The 25,433-nt window shown below is 39.1% G+C and overlaps 1 protein-coding gene across 1 annotated transcript in view; it reads left to right on the forward strand.

The window, feature by feature from the left end:
• The window catches only part of LOC117431194 (phosphatidylinositol 3,4,5-trisphosphate-dependent Rac exchanger 1 protein-like), a 110,856-nt gene that overhangs the window by 30,389 nt on the left and 55,034 nt on the right, over positions 1 to 25,433 (forward strand). Inside the window, exons 2-8 of the mRNA XM_059003467.1 lie at positions 365 to 430; positions 1,718 to 1,840; positions 7,261 to 7,365; positions 7,795 to 7,896; positions 9,773 to 9,934; positions 21,332 to 21,465; positions 21,895 to 22,010. Coding sequence (XP_058859450.1) covers positions 365 to 430; positions 1,718 to 1,840; positions 7,261 to 7,365; positions 7,795 to 7,896; positions 9,773 to 9,934; positions 21,332 to 21,465; positions 21,895 to 22,010 — 808 coding nt within the window. The remainder of the gene's footprint in view (positions 1 to 364; positions 431 to 1,717; positions 1,841 to 7,260; positions 7,366 to 7,794; positions 7,897 to 9,772; positions 9,935 to 21,331; positions 21,466 to 21,894; positions 22,011 to 25,433) is intronic.

A 25,433-nucleotide genomic window follows, 5' to 3' on the forward strand; every position in this document is an offset into this window, starting at 1 on the left:
TATCTAAGTTTTATGATATTGCCTCAGTCCCTTGCAACCACCGATATTGTTAAAAAAGGATCCAGTTGATTAGTAATACTGGACCAAATGGTCCTGTACAGGTAAAATGCATAGGTAGCATAGGTAGCATGGCAATGTTCTCCAGTTGACAGGGTCTTTGCTCATTAAAGCACCAGGAAGGATGAGCCACTTCATGACAGAAGTATACAATGCACATCCGTCGCTGAAGTCAGAGGTTATTATTCTGATTGCAATGTTGTACCCTTGAGGCTTTTGTCTTGAAATTAAATCCTATTTGTATTACCTGACTTGACCGAGTGCAAATACTTTTAAGATAACTAAGACCTCTCTTTCTTTTCCCCAGGCCTTTCTCTGTAGGATTCGCCAGACTCCAGCTGACCAGCAATGTATCTCTGAGGAAAATGTCAAGGTGAAAACAACTGTCTAATTTAAGAGAACTGAATGTCTAAATATATAGCTTTGTATGTACTGTACCACTGCCTTGAAAGGCAGAGCAATATATCCTCTTGATCCACACACCGGCAGATGGTTACTGGTGATCCTGGGTGGTATGCTTTTTATTATCTTAAAAAAAAAAATGCAACTTCACGCCATAACCCAGGGGCATAGTTCTATATAGTGCAACTGGTCTTCTTGTCTGCCAGATGTTTAGTTGAACAGGTTGTAGATTCAAAATTGTCCTGTTCACAAACTTTGCCTGAAGCTGTTAAACACTATGTACTCTGAGAATTCCCTGCATTGGTAAAAAGTAAAGGCTTTCAGTGCCAAAGGTTTTAGATGCTACTGTAACACATTTTGTCACCCACGTACGTAAAGAGATTACAAGATGCTCTTGTCCCTATAGTACTGCTATTGCAGTTTGAATCCTTTTAAAGCAGTGCTACAGTATTGTACTGCATTACCAATATATTATATGTTCATACATTGTGTATAGGGTGGCAATTATTATTATTTCATTTTTTTTGAACGATTGTTTTTTATTCATTTTCCAATTTTCTCCCAATTTGGAATGTCAAATTATTATTCAACCTGCTTTTTTTTCACTCTGCAAGCCCGCCATGCAGCCATATCCAGAATTTACAGCGTCGGAGGACCACACAGTTCTGAATTGCATACATGCTGCCCGGCCAGCCACAGCTGACCAAACCCCTACCCCGCCCGGGCAGGGCTTGGACAATTATGCACCGCCCCCTGGGAACTCCCATCCATGGTCAGCAATGGCATACCATGGATTCGAACCGGCGATCTCCAAGCTATAGGGTGCATCCTGCACTCTGGGCGGATGTGCCACTCGGGAGCCCTACGGTGTCAATTATTATATAAAAGATGTCGTTTTGTGCAGTTTGGGCAGGAGAACAGTGGATCTGAACTGTGAGAAATGACAGCTCTTATAATACACGACATCATACATACAGTATATTAACTTCTTATACACGCTGCATATCCTAATGCTGTATATTTTTGTAAAGGTTTCATGGCTTAGTAACACCCTGCAGTGTGAATATTCCTGATACAGAATTGTGTTTTCACATGTAGTGTAGAAAGAGCTATGGAAGACAGTACACACATTGTATTTAAGCTCTCTTGCTTTGGGAAGCCCGGACGTGAAGAGCTTCCAGTGCAGAGCTTGCCACTGTAAACTGTTTCCTTAATAAGTGCTTCACAAATGGCCATTTTTTCTGCCTTCCTATTTCAGATTCTGTTTTCCAACATTGAAGACATTCTTGAAGTTCACAAGGAGTTCTTGGCCAGCCTGGAGTCGTGTTTACAGCCAGAGCCTCATCCTCAGCACACACTTGGTCATGTTTTCCTACAGTTCGTGAGTACACTGACTGCATACTACCGCTACAACCCTCTTCCAATTTTCCCTTTAAATCCTGCATCCTGTCATGTGACCCCCTCCCCTCCCCATTTTTCCCATTTTATCCACAACCCTGCAAACCTGGTGGCTGAACGCACTCTTTCTCTGTCCCTCTCAGCAACCCATTTGTCTCACCATGGCAACCAGTAAGCTAGAATGCTTGTACAAAGGCCTGTGTGTGGTGGGAAAAGTTGTATGAATGAATGCAGCTTTCGAAATAACAATAAAAAGAAGCCACCAGTATAGATGTAAACACAAAATAATTAACTAGAAGTATAAAAGTGTTTTTAGAAGATTTTAGAAGGAAATCAATCAGATTTCATGAAGTAGGCTATATAACCTTTACTGTATATTACTGTCTTTAGATATAGACATATGTTCAAAGTGAATTATAAAACACATTTATATACCGTGTTTTGCATGCTGCACAAACGAGATTGATGCATTTCTAAAACACTGGTTCCTTGGACAGGAAGTAGTGTTTGAAACATGCACTGTGGTTATTTTTCTGTTCAGTCGAAGGAAGTGACCTTTGGTTTAAAAGGAACAGTAAACAAAACAACAGAATAATAAATAGAGTTTTACCTACATTTACTTAATAGTTTCGAAGGTATTGCAAGTATTGCCTCATACACAGTATATATGTATAGCCCCTCTGATGACTTGCATTGGAATAAGGTCCCAGTTGAATTCAGGTAATATTTACTTGCCACTTTTCAATATATACAGTAATACAGTAACTGCAGAGTACATTCAGTAGAGTCAAGGGTTGTTTCCAACAGCACTTGATACTACGTCATTTGTGGTCAATCGCAATACTGCGGCCCTATCCAGTTCCAGTTAATGCTTCAAAGTGTAGCCTGCATAGTGCTTCTACACCCTTACAGAGGGTGACTGTTAAGGTCAGGGCTAGACCTCAATGACGGGGCTGAATAGAAGGGGCCAATACTCTGCTAGACAATGAGGTAAAACAACAGTTTGCTAGAACTATCAAACATCAAAATGTTTCACAGATGATCCATCCACTAATGTGATGCAGATTTTGCAGCAGCTGCTTGCAATCATAAGCATGCCATGCAGTATTTATAAAAACATACAGGCTTAGGCCAGAATGGGTTTACTCTTGCCCTGGTCACAATGACACCATAACACAGGGGTGTCCAATCCTGGTCCTGGAAGGCCGGTGTCCCTCCTGGTTTTTGTTCCAGCTGTGTCCTAAATTACTTAATTGGACCAATTATTAACAATTATATACTCCCAACAGGGTCAATACACGTGTTGTAATAGAATAACCCTTTTTTTGGAATCCGGTAACATGCCGTTAGACAATGGTGGTAATGGAGACCAATTAGTTTGTAGCCTGGTAAGCTCAAGAATTTAACGAGTGGACACTTCTTTTTTTTTCTGTGCATCCTAATGCAGCTGATGAACTAGCACACTCTTCAAATCTTGAAGGGTGTCTCTTAATAGGGCTGTCCGGCTATGTTACAGTAAAGGGTGTCTGGCAGTTTTGGTATAACGAGCCCCTGCCATAGGGATCTTCAAGCACTGAACAGCAGGGATTTTCAGAAAGGTTCAGTACAAGTCAGTTCACTGCAGTTGAACGCAGACCTTTTGGCATATGGCCTGGTTGCCTTGCCATATTGTTGCGTTGCATTGTTCTGCCTGAAATATTGATTCCTCATGGGATGACTAGCAGAGGTTACCCACATGGGTCCCTGGATGGCATATTGACCTTCTGGTACGCAGTCATGCTGTGCACATTCAATATCCCCGCCCCCACCCCCTTCTATTGTTTACTATTCGATTGTACATTCGTCTGGAGAGCCCCATTTTCATAATGTTTGGAGCCAAGCCAGTATCTGATTCTGTTTTGTGGCAAGATCAAAAGGAAATTGGTAACACTTGCACATACATATTGGAAGCTGAATACTGCGCTGTGCCCAGGTGTTTCATCCCTAATGGTATCACCCTTCCAGAATTGATCATACTCGCCTATATCTCTGTTCTTCAGAAATCCCCAGTGGAGTTGTTGCTTGAGGTTTCATTTACTCTAATTGAATTTCATAAAAGACATACCCCCTTGTGAGATGCAGCATTGTCTTGGTTCCATTGAGACCCTGCTTGGAGGATCCTGAGAAGGTCAAGTGGCTTGTCCCCTGATCAGGCGTCCTTGCAGAGATGTTTTGCAGAGATTTTCTGCCCCTTGCCCTCTTTTCTGTAATAGATACAATGATGTGTGCCCCCTAACTTTGGAACATCTTAAAGTATCGCATACTATTTGAGTTTAACGTGCACATATGACTTAAAAGCACACGCAGATTTTCATTTCAAATATAGTAAACGTTGTGTTGTGCATTGCAATTACACAGACATCATGAGTCACTTTACTAGTTTTGTATCAAGTTGTTTTCTTAAATCCCTGCGAACCAATTAAAGCAATATTAAATTATATATATATATTGTAAACTTGCTCTCTCCGCAGTTCGTTGCCCCTTTAAAACACCGACGCAACACACAAGAAATGGATTTTTAAGCGCTGGTGCGCTATTTTTAATAAACAACCAAAATAAACAAAATACAAAACAAACACCTAGCTCTATGAGCACTAATTAAACAAACAGGAACACCCTGACTACGAGTGGGACAGCTAAGCTGTTTCCCCACCAAACAGAAAACAAAACACACAGGTTTAATACACCACACTTTACCTCACAACTGCTGGGAAGCAGAGTACCTCTTTCTGCCTCCTTCTACTCAGCAGCCCTGAGCAAACTAGCTGCCTCTCTTAAATACCCTGCACCTGGTACTAATTTAACAATGGCTACCAGGTGCAGGGGATAATTAATAATAAAACAATTAACAAATCAAATAAATCAAGACAAATGTGCATTCCGCACATGTTTTTACTGCAGAGAGGTTTTAACCCCCTCCCTGCTGTCTCACAATATATATATATAATATATATATATATATTCACTGATTTAATATTGCTTTAAATTCCTTTTAAAACATATTGAAGTGAATTATTTGGAGTTTAGCTTGGCTTATTCTAAACAAATCAGCCCCCCATGAGCATTCTAAATGATTGCCTCATGTTAAAACATTCCAGAAAACTGAAACAGTTTGTGCAACAACTTGTTTGGCCAGAGAGTCACCTAAGTTTACAAGATGTACTGTATGTTTCAGGATTGAAATTCAGATGGCATTTCATTTTATTCTTGTTTGTAAAACATGCAAGACCTTGTCAGTGCTTTTAACATTCTGCAGTGCATGTATTGTGCGTTAGGTAAATGCACATATTGTAGTTTATGTATTATATCCATTACATTGAAACCACACAGAATGCCTCTAAGCTATTTATCCTTCAAATAGACCCAGTAACTGTTTTCAGAGACACATTTTATTTATCAGAGACCCAACACAACTATACAAGTCACCTATTGAAATATTTAGTTTAGTGAACGGCCACTATGTGAACTGATCAGGTTCAAGCTCAAATGGACTTGGCATTTTAGATATTTATAATCTGCTTTTGAATTCATTTGAGAAGGGCTTTTTTTATTTTTGAGGTGTGCTACAGTTAATCTTGCCTTGTTCTTCCTAGAGCGTGGTATTAGCATCCTTCTGTACTGCAGATATACAGCAGGTTCTGTCTTTTGAGTTCTGTGTTTTTTGAACTGTCAGGGTGCATTACCCTTTCATCTTTAGTTTGGATTCCCCGTGCAGGAATGGCTGTGGGCTTCATCCTCTTGCACCTCATTAACCTTTTCGTTTTCTAATCCCGACTGCTTTTTTCTATCAAGTTGAATTTCAGTCCTGCCGGAATGTTATTGCTCTTACAATATCTGGCGAGAACAACGTGGAGGAAAGTTTTTAAACACTTTTTCTGCCTTCAAATACGCAGAATGTTTCTACTACATTCATTTAAAAAGTTTGGATTTTTAAAGACAAGAAAATGATTTAGACTTGCTTTCTTGACAGATACATGCAATAGCATTGTTAAGAGTCTTGTTTGTTTTTTTTAAATACATTTTTATTACGTGTATTTTAGTTTTGAATGCCCCCTTTTTAGTAACATATGCCAAAACAGAAGTTCACAAAGCACTGCTGTATGTTTGAGTTTCTGCCAAACTGTTCCTTGGAGTCTAAACCCTTGTGTACGCACAGTATGTCACACTTCAGAGTTTCAACACATATCTAGAGAAGCGCTTATTCATTTGTGATGAAACTTGTTATAGACAGTCTCAGAATGTGGGGTTCTACAGAGTCTGTCTGTCAGTATGTCACACTTATATGTGTACATGTCTAAAGAGCCATTTTACCTTTCTCTGTTATGGAAATCGTCACGTAACAGTTTCTTTGGTATGCAGTTTCCCCGGGATTGCCTACTGTACTGCTTGAGGATTCACTTTGTTTTTAAAATAGTTCCAGGGCTTGAAATGCCCCCCTTTTCTGCCAAACTGTTTTTTTACTGGAAAATGATCTTTGCCTGCAAGGCTAATTGTGTAATTACAAGGAGTTTGACAGGCAATCTTCTTTAAATTCTGAACATTTAGTTTTTTCAAGTAGAGGCAAGGGTGCTATTTATTAAATCAATTTTAAATTGTGTTGCTAAACAAAAAAAAAAAAAAAAAAAAAAAATTAACAGCTTTACTGTATTTTACTGCAGGTTTTATTGTAGATACTGTTTCATTCAAATAATATTTACAATATATTGCATTCTACTGTACATTCTACTGTACATGATAGATCCACAGTTACTTCACTTTACAGCTGATTTACCCAGTATTATACGCTAAAATGTTTCTTTGAAGATGCTTAAATGGACATGTTTTAGATAAAAAAAAAAGCACAATACAGCAATATTACAAGGAATAAAAAAAAAAATCCTCGTTCAGAACGTCTGTGTCACATAAAGTCTTTAACATGAATCCAAGCATGTAGGAAAAATACATTACCCACTACAGCTGTAAAAGTATAAGAAGTTCACAATTACATCTGTGGAGTCCTTGTAATAGTGGACTACTGTAGATTCATCTATAGGTGAAATATTATTTAGGTGCACGCTAAGATGAACATTGAACAGAAGTACATTCCATATGCCCCCAGATTACACTCGGTAAGGTATGATAAAGAATGTTGTTACGGAGTTTCGTCACAATTGGTCAGCATGTTGTTACTTTTCCTAAACCCTAACATATTAATGTATAAACTAGGCCAGGGGAGGTTAAACCTCCATCCAGACCCTGACGTAGTTAATGATGTCATTTTTCCTGTTAAACCTGGAGTGGAATGGCCCTCCAGGATAGTGATTGGACACCCCTGAACTAGACTGTACAGTATCTCATGATGATTTTTCTTCATGGTCATTTCAGAAAGACAGATTCTGTGTTTATGAAGAGTACTGCAGTAATCACGAAAAAGCTCTGAGGCTTCTAATGGAACTCAACAAAATGCCTGCTGTGAGGACCTTCCTTTTGGTAAGTAATCAACATGGGGTGTGAGGGAGGGGCTAGAAATGAATGGCCACTTGCCATTGGTTATTAAAATAGCTGCTAGTCCGAGTGACACATGCACAAACTGTAGGGTACTGTATGCCACGCAGTCTTGATAAGGAGAACATTTTAACTTTATTTGAGAACTACAAATAGACTGGCTTATATTCAATTACAAATGTTTGTCGGTTTATTTCCCTTTGGCAGGGTCTGGCATATTGATGCAAATAAATCTATGATTGTTTAATTTAAAAATGCCCTAGATGCAGACTGAGTTTCTTTGTCTTTATCTGCTGTTGTTATAATGTATTGTGAGAATACTGAACCTTAGCAATTAAGTTTTATTAAGCCCAATGGATAGAAAACCGTTGATGTAAAGCCTTTTTTTATGTGATGGGATTATTTTTTCTTCAGCATTGCATGCTGTTGGGAGGGAAAAAGACAACTGACGTCCCATTGGAGGGTCATCTTCTGTCACCGATTCAGAGAATCTGCAAATACCCCCTCCTGCTCAAGGTAGGGAGTTCTTTTCTTTTGGCATTTCAAATCGCGTTATACACCTTGCCACGATAAGTAGTCATTACTCTGCAAACGCTGTAGCCTGAGACAGCCTTTATGATGTCAGACAAGAACTTTATGTTGAGAATAAAGCTTGATAAACCATGTGATTGCTGAGAAACACATACTCCTCTGTGGCTGTGCAGTTGCATAGCAACCAGGTACACACAGGATAGGGAGGAAAATTAATGTGGGATGTTATCATACAAATTAATTTGTACAAACAAATTAAATTATAGTTTACACTAAATCATCATATATTAATTTGAACATACATTTGTATGCAATACCTTACAATTTTAGATAATGTTTTTTGTGTCCCTGCTAAAGAAAAGCAAACATTGTGTAGATAATGCCCCGGCCCCACCCCACACTAAAGCAAAAGGAAATCAGACAGTGGATTCACTTTTGGTTCAAATAAACTTACAAACCATCAGCTCCCTGTGTAGGATCCAGCTCTGTGGCCAGTGAAGAGCCTGGTTGGACGTGAGAGGAAATTGAGGTTACACACTGTTTGGTTCTCTCTCAGAGATAATGGAGTTGAAGCCACTGTTTGTGAACTCCTCCTGTTCTCCTAATGGAACAGATTTCCTTTCTCACTTCCAGCTTCAGATTGTTTATCTAAGCTAAACATTAGCACAAAGCTCTAAGAATGGACCATTCTTCTGGGACTTCAAAGCCCTTTGCATTTCTTTCTTATAATATTTTCTATTGTTTTTCTTTATTGTTCTTTGTTATGCTTTGACATATTTCAGACTGGCTTGTCTTTATTCCAAAACTGTCCTGGTAATGTCCTAATATGATGATTACTGTGGTTACACAGTAATGATATTAGAGATTTGGAAGAACTTTTTTGTTCATATTAAAAAAAAAAGGTTTTAGCTGGTGATGAAGTATGACATACAAATTACTAAGGATTTCAGACTAGGGGATATATTTTAAAGATATAAACACTGGTGGATCTTGCTGGCGCTCTCAAATGTATAGACCTGATTTCACTTTTTTACTGTATGTAAAGTATTGTAGTACTTTTTATTATTTTGATCCTTAAATCACCTCAGTTAAAGAGTGTATTAGATCTGCCACTATTTACATAATAAAATACCCCCCTAGGTTTCAAGAACACAGTGACCCAACTGTAATGGGGAAAACCTGCATTTCATTAAATGGATCGGTATAGATCTATAGCAACCACACTACATACACAAGTACATTTGAGATTTCAGTTTGTCAAAATGAACTGGCATCTCTTTCTTTTGTTCTTGAAGTGATCTGATTCATCATCCTGCTGACCGTGTAACTTGTGTTTGTGTCTGCGATTCTTTATGTGACTTTAATGTCTTGCAAAAGCCTTTGATGCTAATTACGAAATACTTGTGTAATTTGTTCATCTCAGGAAAATACAACATGAACCAATGGAATAAGTTCAAAGCTAGAAAATATGTTTGTGTCCAAGTTATTTTTTTTTCCTATTTAATATGCATGCCTTTTTTTTTATTAAAATGCCATTGCTTTTTTAATGGGTACTTGTACTTGAGATGTTCTGTAAAATAATGTTTTGTCAGAAACTGTAGAAAACATAATTTGACACTATTGGTGCAAGTACATCAAAGTTATCTTTCCTTTTAAGTGTAAATACATGGTAGGGATAGGACTGCAGTTTTAACCCTGTTCAAGCATTTTTTATTTAGTCAGAGCAAGAACCTGTTAACTCCTGCTATATTACAATAATAGAATGTATAAAATGTCAAGTACGTTTTAAATAAAGGGACTTATAAACTACTGTGGCTCTGTTCCAAATTGTTGACTTCCATTTCTGCTGAATATTTTGCAGGAGTTACTGAAAAGGACCCCCAAGAAGCATGCTGATTGCCCCGCAGTGGAGCAAGCACTGCAAGCCATGAAAACGGTGTGCTCTAACATCAACGAGACCAAGAGACAGATGGAAAAGCTGGAGGCCTTGGAACAGCTCCAGTCACACATTGAGGGATGGGAGGTAAGATGCTAATTACTATCAGTAAACCATCAACTAGTGTGATCTACATATATTAACACATTTATTTTTGCCTCAAGCTGATTTGCTGCACTCACTTTCTTACAGACCTAAAAACGTATGTCAGGCACCTTATTTCGAGAGATTAGGTTCTACAAAGAAACTGTAATACATTAACCAGTAACTAATACTTTTTTTTTTCTAGGCTAAGTTCAGAGTTTGAATATAATTTCAGCATCAAAACAGACTGCAACTAAAAAATAATAAATAAAAAAAAAACAAGCTTCTGCCAGTTTCTGTGTTGTGTTGCTGTTGTTGGATACTGTTGGAACAAGCTGAATTATTTGGGTTTTATGTTTTCAAACATTTTTGCTCTACAACATGGTAGTCTGAATCCCAATACAGGCTTCATTTAGTTACTGTATAATTGAATACTTACCTGTATTCATATATTTACAATAGGACGCATGTGCCCTTAACTCGAAAAAATATTAAATTGACTATTTTGGTACTACCAGCAGTAGTTGTAAAAGAACATCACTCTTACTCTTGTTTGTCTTACACAATATAAATTGGTTCTAGTACTGTACTGTTCTACATATAATGCACATGTATAACCCGAATGTGCTGAGATGCCTTTGCTTACACCTCTTGTATAATGTGCATCTCTTGTATAATTGAAAGCACCATCATATACAGTATAGAATAGTATACTGCACAACTCGTATTTAATGTACAACTTGTGTATAATACACAGAAATTGGTGATCTTGAATATTATTTTTTGAAATGTAACAGTTTAAGATGCTTGCTTCCAAGATGGCAATGATACCTTGCACTGATAGGTACAATCTACCCTCTGTACTCGACGCCCAGCAGAAAATTAGCAACTGGTTTGTGGTTGACACTCAAAGCGTCTACTTTCAAGGTGTCATTTCTTAACACAGGCTGGTAACCTTAAAGTTACTCATCTCTTGCACTGTCATGCTGGCGCACAGATGTTGTTGCCGCATCATGGTACTGATTCAGGATACAACAGAAGTTTGTTATTCAGGTTTGAACAGGAATTCATGGTAGACATGGATAGATGTGGATTGCATTTCATCTGTTCAGTAGCTGATCGCATAGCTTGGTCAAGAGTTTTTAAAAAGCTTTAATTATGACGATCATCCGCTGTACATCATAAAAAGTCATGAACCATTTGGTTAAACAGGGAAAAGAGAAAATGAACACGTATTCACACATATATTTCACATTCTTTAAAGTACAGAGCCTGTGCAATAGAAATTCTGCATTGTAAAGTGATAGAAATGTAGTCCTCGTGAAGAAGGAACAAGGCAGTGAAAATGCTGACAGAAAGGGAAGTAGTTTTTTCTGGTTCATTAAAAGTCAGCAAAAGCTGTGGCGTGTATCATGCATGGTCTGCATTTACAATACTCTGTATGGAATTATTTGTGATAGTCTTTTGAATAGCAGGCTATTTTGTTGTGATTGTGTGCTGGTGTCTGCATTATTTATATTCTTTATGACAGGATCAACATGTACCTTTGCACCTCTGAAACCTGATATTTAATATACGTTTGTGATACTTGACTGTATCCATTTGTTGTCAGACAATATATAGAAACATTATGCACAGTATTGTAATATAGGCACTGTAAACATGGAGTCTTTTCCTTCTTACAACCCTTTGCTCTTGGCCTTGCATGACATCCAGAAAAAAATGTTATTATAATTTATGCCTCTAGTGGCTTGGCGTGCTGTGTAAAAATCTTGAGGTAAATGTATTTTTTTTTAAATCTGATTCTTTGACCTGACTGAAAACCATTCTTTTGCAGGTATCCATTTAATTGTCACTAAAGTTTTGCATCTTAAATCTATTTAAAGTACACTGCAAGTTTCTGATAGATACTACCAGCTGAACTAGGAGTACCACTTCCTAGTTTTCTATACTACCCCTTTGATGTATGTGTTAATGCTGACCTTCATTTCTTTCTTCCCTTTTATATTTAGTGTAAGTGGTGTACTGTAATGAAGTCACAGGTCATGGGTGAAGTTGAAGAGAGATCTTCTTGTAAATCTTTACTGTAGAGTGTATTGCTGTGATACTATACCATGCAACACACTTGTAAGAAAGAACTTAACATCATCTATTTGAGTATTTGCTTATATGTACTTTCACTTAATGTAAACCATTTTGTGGTGCCTCAATTGTATGCTTTTGACACTGATAAAAGGGTTCATTACGATTCAAAGAATAGATTTACCAAGATGAATGAGCATGATTTGCAAACGGTCCCCTGGTCAACATATTTCAGTTCCTGTTAATGTTATTTTTTTAAAAGCTGATGCTGGCCTAATCTGCAGGTCACCCCAATGCAATATATTACTATTTAGATTTGGACTGTTGACCAAAGAGAATTTTCCAAGTTTTTTTTTTCCTTTTCATTCAGAAATATTTAAGAAAGGACAAACTAATTGCTTATGTACTATGCTAAGCCTAGAATCTACTGCAACTCGGTCAACATAACTATAACAAACAGCAAATCAGCCTATCAGAGACGCTGCCCAAGCAGCAGGAGTTAGGAACTGTTCCTGGGTTCTGACTAGCGGGAGTACAACCTGATTTAGGTCCTTTTAAATATAGAGCTGATGGTGATACAACTTGACGAATTCTGTACCAATATTCACATTGAAGCATAACCCACTATTGGTGATGTAAGTCCAGACTTGTTAAAGTTTACTTCTCACACAGAATGTGATTTTAGTTACAGAAAATGCTCTAGTACAGGGGTCTGCAAACTTTTTGTGCAAGAGAGCCAAACTGAATAGAAACTGAATAGCAAGTGGTTTGCAAAGAGCCAGTCATTACAGCTAATCAAACCCTAAACATGGTAAAACAGACTGCAGGAATAGAAACACCCAGAAGAGCAGAGGGTAGGTGGATGTAAAAGAACAGTGAGGTAGTATGTGATGAGTCGAGCAATGGTACATTTGTGTGGATGATACTAGTACGGCCTTAAAAAAATAACATCTTTTTTGTTTGTGTGAATGACTAAGAGAGACATATTTGGTCAGAAGAGCCAGGTATGGCTCAGGGGGGACATAGTTTGGCGACCCCTGCCGTAGGGCGTGCTTGCCTTTTAAGCTACAGCATGGAGAGCCATAGCAATGGCCATAAAACAAATCTACCCTGGGAACAGAAGGTTTTAGCCAATCGTAGCACAGATATCAGTTCATTTATTACACAGCACCAGCAGGAATCCAGTCCACACCATGTAAATATACCCTCAACCATGCAGTTACAGTGCGAAACATGTCATTATAGCCATGCAGTTGTACTGCTGGGATTTGAATAATTGAATTCGACGCAATTTATATGCTATGTTCTGTTCCAACACAGCATATCTCGGTTTCATTACTGAAGTTCCATTGCTGCCACTATATTCATATATAGTGGCAGAGGTCAAATGGAGAATTTTTTTTAACATTGATATCTTGGCAAGACATAGGTGTGAAAACTCTAGACACTACACAGCACTGTCAAACACATCATAACATTTTATTTTGGTTATAAAGCTGTGGTACTAAAGGAGAGAACATATTTGGCATTATAGTTCATCTGCATTAGCAATGCCATACATTTTTAAAGTTCTAAATGATGAAAACAAGATATTTAAAAAGTTTAAAAAAATGCATAAAATAGCAGAAGCGTCCCTGTACAGTATTATGTATCTATGTATACTGTATATATATTGAAAGCGCTCTATAAACTCATTGGGAGTGGAAGCTCAGTTTGAAAGCGCTCTATTAAACTCATTGGGAGTGGAAGCTCAGTTTGAAAGCGCTCTATTAAACTCATTGGGAGTGGAAGCTCAGTTTGTCACTATTGTATACATCCTGCAATAGAAACTAGCAATTAGTCTACACCTTTTTCTAGGACTTTTTTTTTGTGCATGTTTATGTTAGAAAGTTGGCAGATTATGAAGGTTAATATAAAAATGAAGTGTCCTCAATTTCTTATACAATGATGTGGATTCAGATCCTTTTATTGCATGAAGTCATTTCAGAAAGGCTGTCAAAACGTATTGTCTAGCTGTTAAAACCAACCATTTCCTTACCTCCTTTCCCTACCCCGGGTAAACTTCTGTTTTATATCACAGCTGATGGTGCTGCAAAAAGTGTTGAGTGTCTGGCAGTTAGCCTGCATGTTTAATTAAAAAAAAAAAAATATATATATATATATATTGTGATGATGTGTATGTACCATACAGTAATTTGGAGGCTTTAGGACCATGGGGGGTAGCCACACACTTTGTTGAAACAAGTCTAACAAGTGCTTAATTGTATAATTAATGGGTAAATGCTGATCAGATGGAAGTGATCAGGTCGGGGTTAAAAGGGCTTCAGTTTGTGTGTTCAGGGAGAAAGGGTTGAAGTGGTGAAACAAGCGTGTTGTACAAAAGATTTGCTGTTAACAAAACAAAGGTACGGGTATTCTTGACAACGGAGTTCTGGACGGTGATTTGGCTTAGGTGATTCGTGGAATTAGTTTAAACAGGGGAACAGGCTTACCCTGCCCTGCATTAGTTAGCCTTACTGTTACTCAGTTTAGGTAGCGCCTGAAGAAAGGCTAGGTTTTGTTTTGTGTATTTTGTTTTTGTTTGAAATATCAGTTTGCTGAATAAACGTACGCCACGGCGTTTAAAGAACACTACCCTTGTTTCGTGTGTAATTAAAGTGACAGACACCTGTTGGGAAGAACAGCACAGACTCCGGCTGAAAAGACCAAAGTACATCACATTTGGTACCAGAAGTGGGGCTCTGTTTTCTTTGAGAACCCCGCAACATGGAAGAATTACTTAAAACAGTTCTACAAGCAACGGCAGCTCAGCAGCACGCCACAGCGGCTTTGCAGGAGCATACCAAAGTCCTGGCCGAACAAGCAGCGCAGGATCGTCGAGAGTGGAGAGAATTATGGAGCCAGATGAATTCTGGAGAACGGGTGGGGGCCGCTTCTGCCGGACCACGTCCTATAAGAGCTAGCCATGTTTTACAGAAAATGAACCCAGCAGACGACGTGGAAGCTTACCTTTTGGCGTTCGAAAGGACCGCCGAGCGAGAGGCTTGGCCACCTGAGCAGTGGGCTGGCATTGTTGCGCCTTTTTTTGAGTGGAGATGCTCAAAAAGCTTATTTTGATTTGGAGCTAACAGAAGCAGCTAATTATAATCTTCTGAAAGCTGAGATTCTGGCGAGAGCCGGGGTCACCGTAGCTGTGAGGGCTCAACGCTTCCACTCTTGGAGATATGAAGAGGGAAAAGCACCAAGGTCACAGCTGTTTGACTTAATCCACTTAGCCCGTAGGTGGCTTAAACCAGAGACGAATAGCTCTGCGCGGGTGGTGGAACTACTGGTCCTCGACCATTATCTGAGGAACCTTCCAGTGGGCTTACGAAAATGGGTGGCACAGGGCAGTCCAAACACTGCCGATGAACTAATCGCTCTGGTCGAGCGTCAACTCACTGCCCTGGAAATTGCCCAGCCCACATCCCGTTTTGCCAAAAGCAACTGGCGCCCCACAAGCCCGAAACAACGCACCGCCGAGAATCCCGGTAAGAATGTGTGGGAAAAAGGGGGCGCTGAAGAGCGGTCTAGAACCGTGAAGGGACCTTGGGCAGGGGAGAATAAATTGTGGACTGAAATGCAGAGTGTGCCATATCACAGGGTGCAATGTTTTAAATGTGATGGTTGGGGGCACATTGCCCGAAATTGTCCCGAAAAGGAGACGGTAGAGTCAATGGACTGTCATGTAGTGACTACGGTTAATAACTTATTTTCCAGCAGTTCTCCAAAAACAGAGTATGTGGTTGCTGTTAAAATAGGCGATAAAAGCACAGTAGCTTTGTTAGATTCAGGCTGTGGGCAGAGTTTAATATCCTCTGACCTGGTGGGGGAACACTTTTCTACAGACCAGGCGGAAGTACGAATAATGTGCATCCACGGTGATATTAAAACCTACCCAGCTACCACCGTAAATCTAAAAATAGGTTCCCAGGAGGTAAAGTTAAAAGTGGGAGTGTTACCTAGACTTCCTTATCCAGTGATTGTGGGTCGTGATTGTATCGAATTTGCTCGCTTAGTACAGTTACGAGAGGTTTTTGTTGCTACTAAGGAGGCAGGGCCATCTAGTGGCCAGAACCAAGAATTGTCTGAATTGTTTCCGTTTGACGAAGAGATACTAGCTGAACCAGGAAAAACCAGGAAGACACGAAGTCAAAAGTATAGGACCCAAGCTAAACCGCAAAGGCTCCCTGGGGGGAAATATACAAGCAAAAGTGCAGACCCCCAAAGGCGTGTAGGGCAGCCTAACAGGGAATCTGAGTCATTAGGAAGTTTAGAAGAAAACCTCCCCGAGATGTGGGATGAGCTAGCAGTGTCTCCTTTGGACTTCAAACGAGAACAAATAGAAGATAAAAATTTACAATATGCCTTTAATCAAGCTGTGGTAGCGGACGAATGTTATTGGGAAAACAGGGACACTAACACTGTACCACATTTCATTGTTAAAAATGATCTCTTGTATCGGGTCACTAGAACTGAATGTGGCGAGTGGTTAGAACAGTTACTGGTGCCAAGTAAGTTTAAAGGTTTAATACTACAGCTGGCTCACAGCCATCTGTTAGGAGGGCATCTAGGCATACAGAAAACTAGAGACCGGGTAATGATGCGTTTTCATTGGCCAGGAGTCTATAAGGATGTAGAGCGGTTTTGTATAGCTTGCCCAGAATGTCAACGGGTCGCTGGCAGGAAACCTACTCGAGCCCCGCTTGTCCCGTTACCTGTCATAGACGTGCCATTTGAGAGAGTGGGAATGGACTTAATTGGGCCCTTGGAAAAATCTAAAACAGGGTTCCAGTACATTCTGGTCATTGTGGATTATGCCACTAGATACCCCGAAGCTATACCGTTAAGGAACACTAATTCAAGGAATATAGCACAAGCGTTGATACAGGTTTTTTCTAGGGTCGGTTTCCCTAAAGAGATCCTTACCGATCAAGGGACCCCCTTTATGTCCACAGTTATGAAAGACATGTGTAAGTTGTGCAAAGTAAAAAAAATTACTACCTCTGTTCATCACCCACAAACGGATGGTTTGGTGGAACGGTTTAATAAAACGTTAAAACAAATGATAAAGAAGGTAATGCACGTAGACGGCAAAGACTGGGATAGTTTTCTTCCTTATCTTATGTTCGCTATCAGAGAGGTTCCTCAAGCCTCGACTGGGTTTTCGCCGTTTGAATTATTGTATGGGAGACAGCCGAGGGGAATTTTAGACGTTGTCAAAGAAGTGTGGGAAGGAACGCCACCTAGAGGGGACAATTTAGTTGAGTATGTAATAAAAATGAGAGATAGAATGGACAAGGTTAGCAGCCTGGTAAATGAAAATCTGGTCAGAGCGCAAGAGCTACAAAAAACGTCGTATAACGCCGGGGCTCGTCTAAGAGAGTTTAAAGTGGGAGACAAAGTGTTGGTTTTGCTGCCTTCACATGCACACAAGTTTTTGGCTAAATGGCAGGGACCTTTCCAAATAGCGGATAAGTTAAGTAATGTAAACTATAAGGTGTACCAGACAGGGAAAAGAAAACCATACCAGATTTACCATGTCAATCTGCTGAAACCGTGGGTAGACAGGGAACCTTTAGTAGGCACAGTACAGTGCGAAGACTTAGAACTGGGTCCCGAATTGCCGGGTATGACAAGTGCAACTGAAATGAAAATTGGTGAACACTTGACCGCGGAACAGAGTACTGCAATTAAAGAACTAATTAATAGAAATGATGACGTGTTCTCAGACTTGCCAGGGAGAACTAATCTTATATCACATAGTATCATTACCCCTCCAGGAGCCCGAGTCAGAGTGAAACCATTTCGAATTCCAGAGTCTAAACAGGATGATCTCGCTAAAGAAATAAAAAAGATGTTGGAATTACAAGTAATTGAGGAATCAAATAGTGACTGGTGCAGCCCGGTATTGATGGTGCCAAAACCTGATGGAACTATAAGATTTTGTATGGATTTTAGAAAAGTGAACGAGATATCAAAGTTTGATGCATACCCAATGCCGAGGGTGGATGAATTGCTAGAAAGGTTGGGAAAAGCCAAGTATATTACCACACTCGACTTGACCAAAGGCTATTGGCAGGTGCCATTGTCACCAGAGTCAAAAGAAAAAACAGCATTTGTAACTCCACAGGGTTTGTTCCAATTTACAGTGTTGCCCTTTGGTCTGCATGGTGCCCCAGCCACGTTCCAAAGGCTTATGAACAGGGTACTCAGGCCACATAGTCACTATGCAGCAGCTTATCTTGACGATGTGGTCATTTTTAGCGTTGATTGGGAGTCTCATGTATACAAGGTGGAAGCGGTATTGAGATCGTTAAGGGAAGCAGGCTTGACGGCTAATAAAAAGAAGTGTGCATTCGCTCTGCAGGAAACAAAATATCTGGGATTTTCACTTGGACGTGGCTTAATTAGACCACAGCAAAACAAAATTGAAGCTGTTCTGTCTTGTCCCCGTCCAGTGAACAAGAAACAAGTCCGAGCCTTTCTCGGACTTATTGGCTATTATCGCCGGTTCATTGAAAACTTTGCCTCAAGAGCTGTGCCCTTAACAGATCTCACTAAAACATCCACGTCTAACATGGTAAAATGGTCAGCAGAGGCTGAACGGGCATTTTTAGATTTGAAATCAGCACTGTGCTCTGAACCTGTTTTGATAAGTCCTGACTTTGATAAACCGTTTATATTACAAACAGATGCTTCGGAAGTGGGTCTAGGGGCAGTGTTATCACAGTCCTGGGAGGGGGAGGAACATCCTGTTTTATTTTTGAGCAGAAAGCTCCTCCCAAGGGAAAAAGCATATGCCACAATAGAAAAGGAGTGCTTAGCTGTTAAGTGGGCCGTGGACTCTTTGAGGTATTATCTCTGGGGAAGGAGATTTACACTGGTTACAGACCACGCCCCATTACAGTGGATGTATCGTCAGAAAGACAAGAATGCGAGAATAACCAGGTGGTTTTTAACATTACAGCCCTACTGTTTTGACTTAATACATAGAAAAGGTAAAGAACACATAAATGCTGATTTCCTGTCTAGGTTTCCGCAGCCAGCAGAAATCTTGTATGCCCGACCCCACGGGATCGTGCAGAGGGGGAGGGTATGTGATGATGTGTATGTACCATACAGTAATTTGGAGGCTTTAGGACCATGGGGGGTAGCCACACACTTTGTTGAAACAAGTCTAACAAGTGCTTAATTGTATAATTAATGGGTAAATGCTGATCAGATGGAAGTGATCAGGTCGGGGTTAAAAGGGCTTCAGTTTGTGTGTTCAGGGAGAAAGGGTTGAAGTGGTGAAACAAGCGTGTTGTACAAAAGATTTGCTGTTAACAAAACAAAGGTACGGGTATTCTTGACAACGGAGTTCTGGACGGTGATTTGGCTTAGGTGATTCGTGGAATTAGTTTAAACAGGGGAACAGGCTTACCCTGCCCTGCATTAGTTAGCCTTACTGTTACTCAGTTTAGGTAGCGCCTGAAGAAAGGCTAGGTTTTGTTTTGTGTATTTTGTTTTTGTTTGAAATATCAGTTTGCTGAATAAACGTACGCCACGGCGTTTAAAGAACACTACCCTTGTTTCGTGTGTAATTAAAGTGACAGACACCTGTTGGGAAGAACAGCACAGACTCCGGCTGAAAAGACCAAAGTACATCACAATATATATATATATATATATATATATATACATATATAATAAATCCTCTTTTCTAATATTGGCTTAGCTTTTCATCTGTGCAGTTATAGAGGATCCTACGGGTGTTCAGCTTCCTAAATTGAATTGTGAAAGTGACTTCCTCAACAGAAAATCTCAGAATGGTCACATGAATTTCAGTAAACGTTTCCATTTTTGTTTTGGAATGTAAAAAAGCAAAGCTGGTTCAACACAATTTATTACGTTGACTCTTCAAGTTGCTGGTCCTTGGCTCAGACCTCGGGGTAACTGCAGTAGCCCCTTCACCTCTCATTCTGCACACACCACTGTAACTAGACAGGATGTGGAATATGCAGGAGGCTGTGCAGAAAGATTGATTCAGTTACTGTTGCTTTGATCCAGACTGACTTCATGAACGGCTTGTCGAATATAGATGGAGATCAGCAGAATCAGGCAGTGATCGAGGAACCAAGTCCTGTGCCTCTGCTTCCCAATTTAACCAAATCATTAATGGCTCAAACTGCCTTGCAATAAGAATATCTTATTTCTCTCCTTTGAGCTGAGGTTTTGGTTGAACTTTTGCAATCTGAATATGTTCTACCCCTAAGATAATACACACAGTAGTGCTTTGGATAAAATGAAAGCAACGCTGACTATAAAATGAATGCATTGGAAATGTACAAGGAAATGTACATCGTCTTTGTTTGGTTTTAGGGAGATGCACAGTTGGCTCAAGTAATCAGTCAGTTTTCTGCTGCCCTAATACTGAGACATCATTGTTTCTTTTCCCCCTTTTGTGGGCCACAGTACCCATGATTTTGCACAGAGATGAGACCATTTATCGTTATTTAAAGAAGTATGCGGCAGCTGGACGTGGAAACTAAATGGAAAAAGGGGGAATCAAGAACAAGCTTAAATAAAACAAAAACAGAACTCTTGGGCCCCATAGAAACACACTGACCCTGTAAATGAAACCTGCACATGATTATCAAGCATTGGTCCATTTTCATTCTCAAAATATGCTGTTGATCATGCTGTATTGTACCTTCTTTACAAGACCCATTGTGATCAGCTTATTTCTTTATTTTACCGGATGAAAAATGATTTTGGCAGTTGCAATTAGTTACACATGTTTAATAAACAATATAGACATTTAAACCAAACTCTATGGACATGCTGTCCTAGGGAGGTATGGATGATTGCCAACAGAAAGATGCACAGGATTTCTTATCTGTGTTTTAGCACACTGTTAAATGCCTGTTAGATTGCTGTTAGATTTAACTAAAAAGTAACTGATTTTAGAGTTAAGAAGAAAAATTAAAGGGACATTACAATTTTATTAAATCCTTCTGCCACTTATGATTAACTTTGGTTATAATTTAACAAGAGAGATTAATTCAAAGCTCCTTAAATGGAACTATCGTGTAATATGTTTTCAAATGGTGTCCTTGTCAAGGGGTAACTGGTTCTAAATAGATGTTGTTACAGTTTTGGTAGAATCTGTTCTCTAAACTGAAGTTTTATTGTAGAAGATTGGAAACACAACCATTAATATACCATTATCATAAAATACTGCAACCTAATGAATTAATTGTTCTGTTTGTAATATTTTTTTGTTTTAATGTGCAGGGTACCAATCTGACTGATATTTGCACAGAGCCCTTACTCCACGGTACTTTACTGAAGATTTCTGCGGGAAACATTCAAGAGAGAGTATTCTTCCTGTTTGATAATCTCCTAGTCTACTGTAAACGGAAATCAAGGTACAGTATGTCTGATTTTTGCTGGGCCCACAGTTAGTTAAGAAGCACAACGTGATACATGCAGCCATGATTCAATCCCCTGATTCCGGATTTTCTCTTAAAATGGAATCCAGACCATTCCGTTTGCATCATTCTACATTCTAGTCATGCACACTCCATGGGCGTGGGCATGGGCATGTTTTTGCCTCTTTGTGGCTTCATCAGTATGCGGCAGCTGTTCTCTTACCCCAGAAAGATACCTGAAGAGACACATGCAAGGAATTTCCCTTGGGTTATAGTTAATGGGTAATGATATATAGTGGAATGATCTACTTACGTGTGACATAAGAGCAAATTGGATATATATAATTAAGCATAACTAGAAAAAATATATCTAAATGTAATGAATTCCTGGGTACTAAAATGTTTATTTCCAAACTTGCTGTGCAGAGTTGCAGGGAAGAAATCAATTAAAAGGACAAAGTCGATGAACGGACCTCTCTATTTGTTCAGAGGGAGAATAAACACTGAGGTGATGGAGGTGGAGAACGTGGAAGATGGGACAGGTATGCTTCTGGAGTATCACTAGGGATGGGACTAGTCTGTTCCAGGTGGCTAGATACAGTCATTATTATTTCATCCGCTACTTATGGTCCTGTCTTACCTTTTCTTCACATGTCCTATAATTGAATATGTGCTGTTACAAAGAAACTTATTAAGAAGATGAAACCCCAGGGAGCTCTGAGACGATAGTATCTAAACACATGCTGCCTCTTTCTGTAGTCATATAATGATCAAAGCAGAACAAGACTCACTGAAGTAACAAGACTCACTGAAGTGATCCTGTTCTGTTTTGTCAGCGGAGTTTGCAGTAACTTCAAGTGCTCAATTATAAAATATATGGAAGTACAAACATTTTCATGTCTTTTCTTGAAAATGTATTTCAAAATTGAAAGTGTATCTCTATTCAGGGATACCAAGATTTTTAGTTAGCAAGTGGTCACACCGCATAGCACAAAAGAAAATGCTACTTAACAGAACTGTAATTCCTTTTTGTAGATACAGTACTGGAAAGTGTTGCATTGTTCTGGGTATGGTAGCTTATCTCCAATTGTACCGTACCATTTGTGAAATGTCTGAAAATGACAATACAATATAATCTCAAACAGATCATTTATAAATATAAGATATTTATAAGTGATCTGTTTGCAACACCTTCAGTGTCTGAATCTTGTTTATGTACAAGATGGGTTTGATTCGGAGATGGTGTTAATAAGGAACTAAGTCATAGCTGTGCTCTCTATAATCTAGTGTCAGTGTGACTGAAGGTAAGATACACCACAGGAAGTGCTATCGGTTTCATCTGCAGAACTCTTTTCACTGCATCACAACTCTGAGCTTGTGAAGTTTTCTGTGCCATCTGAATGCTGTGAAGTTTCAGTAGACCACAAAGAAAAACATCTTGCCAACTCGGTGCATCATCTATATATATATATTTTAGTAGCAGAAGTAGCAGTATAAAGAGACTGTTGTAAATGCTAGATGTTGGTCTTTTATTATTAGCTAAATCCAAGTTGCAAAAACAATGTACTGTTTACAGCCTATGCAGATGTATATTTTGTGATTACACAAAAACACTTTAATAAAAGCTGACATAAGTGATATGTAATTATTAGTCAAAAAATGCCAAATGAGCACCATATTATCATTGAAAATGTATTTGCATTCATTTATTTTCAGAGATAATCAAGATATATTTTAGACCAAGGTGTTCCCAGGACAAGCAGCGGATTACAAATGACACAAAGTTGCTTAACTAACCACACATTGCAACTGCTGATCACAGGACTTTTCTCTGAATGGCTTTTCAACCTTCAGAATAATGCACTCCAGGGATTCTTTTGAGCTTGGCTTTCGCTATACTTTTGATGGGGCGGGGGATCCAATAGTACATGTAACTGAAATGCTACTGTATGGCAACACCACAGTGGATGTATTCATTTTGTGGTTTCCATGGTTTCAGTGCTGTCGGTTTCCAGGGAAATCCCAGGTTCAAACCCAGAGTAAGAGTTCTGAAAAAAGAAGCTCTTTGATTGAAAAGCGATAGTTTCTCTGTGTTTTAACCTCAGTGACAGGGGATCTTTGACATGACCTGTGTTTTGAGGGAGCATTTCATTTTCCTGGACTTCCTTTCCCTTTGGCAACAGAGAAAGCTTTTAATGCCTGTTTATTGCACTTCGTGGAGGAAGAGACATAGGCGACGTATTTTAATGAGAGTTTAATTCTCTTTATTTTGTGCGGGAGCTAACATTGTGACAACCTGCATTGTGTGTAGCTTACCCTGTGCCTTTCAAGAACACTAATATTAACAAACAGAAAAAAAATTGCAGGAAAGAATAGTTTTAAATGTAGTCCAAAATGAATACAAATGTGGTTGTATTTATCATCCAGCTGTTTTACTTTTGGTTTGGTACAGATGTTAATGGATACCATTCCATTTTGAATTGGATTAAAAATTATTTGTCTTGAGAATGAAATGATGCCCCAGACTCTTCGGCAGCTCCTCTTATGCACTGCTTGAAATCAGTCGGATATTCCTGCTTTAAATCTAATCCCATGAGTGTGTCATAAACCAAGAGGATGCAATACATTAAACTATTTATGTGCCTGCAAACCATAAATATAACTCATTGCTTTAGATTATTTATGAGCTTGCCTGTAGAAAGAAAGACCAAGCTTGATTCTGCATTGCTGTGAGAAACACAGTTTTCTATGGTTGAATATGCTTTCAAAATTCAGATGAATTTTTTAAAATATTCTTTCATTTATAATTGAATGGGGGAAAAAAAATGGAGTAAAAATATCCTAGCAGTAAAATAATCCTGAGTGTTATTTATACCACATTTTATGCATTTATTTTCATTTGTATACTCATTTCTAAATGTTCTAAAAACAAATTTTTGAATTGTTTGTTGGAATTTTCCAGTACTGGACCCAGCACTCAGATTATAGTCACTCTATAAGGTAAAGTTTATCAATGGCAATTGGTATTCATTCATTATGAGAATGTCTTTATGAATGTATAAAGGGTTGCTGCTGTGCTTTTGACAAGCCAGATGTCCCTTGGTCAGCACGTTATTGGTAGGAGTCGGCACTAGCCTTGTGCAATACAAGTATATGTGTAAGGAGAAGTAAAAAAAATAATACATACAGACAAGCTCAAATTTGTTGGTACCCCTCCACAAAAAACGAAGAATGCACAATTTTCTCTGAAATAACTTGAAACTGACAAAAGTAATTGGCATCCACCATTGTTTATTTCATATTTAATAGAAATCAGACTTTGCTTTTGATTTTTTATTCAACATAATATTGTAAATAAGAAAACAAATGAAAATGGCATGGACAAAAATGATGGGACCGCTAACCTAATATTTTGTTGCACAACCTTTAGAGGCAATCACTGCAATCAAACGTTTTCTGTAGCTCTCAATGAGACTTCTGCACCTGTTAACAGGTAGTTTGGCCCTCTCTTCCTGAGCAAACTGCTCCAGCTGTCTCAGGTTTGATGGGTGCCTTCTCCAGACTGCAAGTTTCAGCTCTTTCCATAGATGTTCGATAGGATTCAGATCAGGACTCATAGAAGGCCACTTCAGAATAGTCCAATGTTTTGTTCTTATCCATTCTTGGGTGCTTTTAGCTGTGTGTTTTGGGTCATTATCCTGTTGGAGGACCCATGACCTGCGACTGAGACAGAACTTTCTGACACTGGGCAGTACGTTTCGCTCCAGAATGCCTTGATAGTCTTGAGATTTCATTGTGCCCTGCACAGATTCAAGGCACCCTGTGCCAGGCGCAGCAAAGCAGCCCCAAAACATAACTGAGCCTCCTCCATGTTTTACTGTAGGTATGGTGTTCTTTTCTTTGAAAGCTTCATTTTTTCATCTGTGAACATGGAGTTTATGTGACTTGCCAAAAAGCTCCAGTTT

This window comes from Acipenser ruthenus, chromosome 29 (assembly GCF_902713425.1).
Source record: "Acipenser ruthenus chromosome 29, fAciRut3.2 maternal haplotype, whole genome shotgun sequence".
In the NCBI taxonomy this organism is placed as follows: Eukaryota; Metazoa; Chordata; class Actinopteri; order Acipenseriformes; family Acipenseridae; genus Acipenser; species Acipenser ruthenus.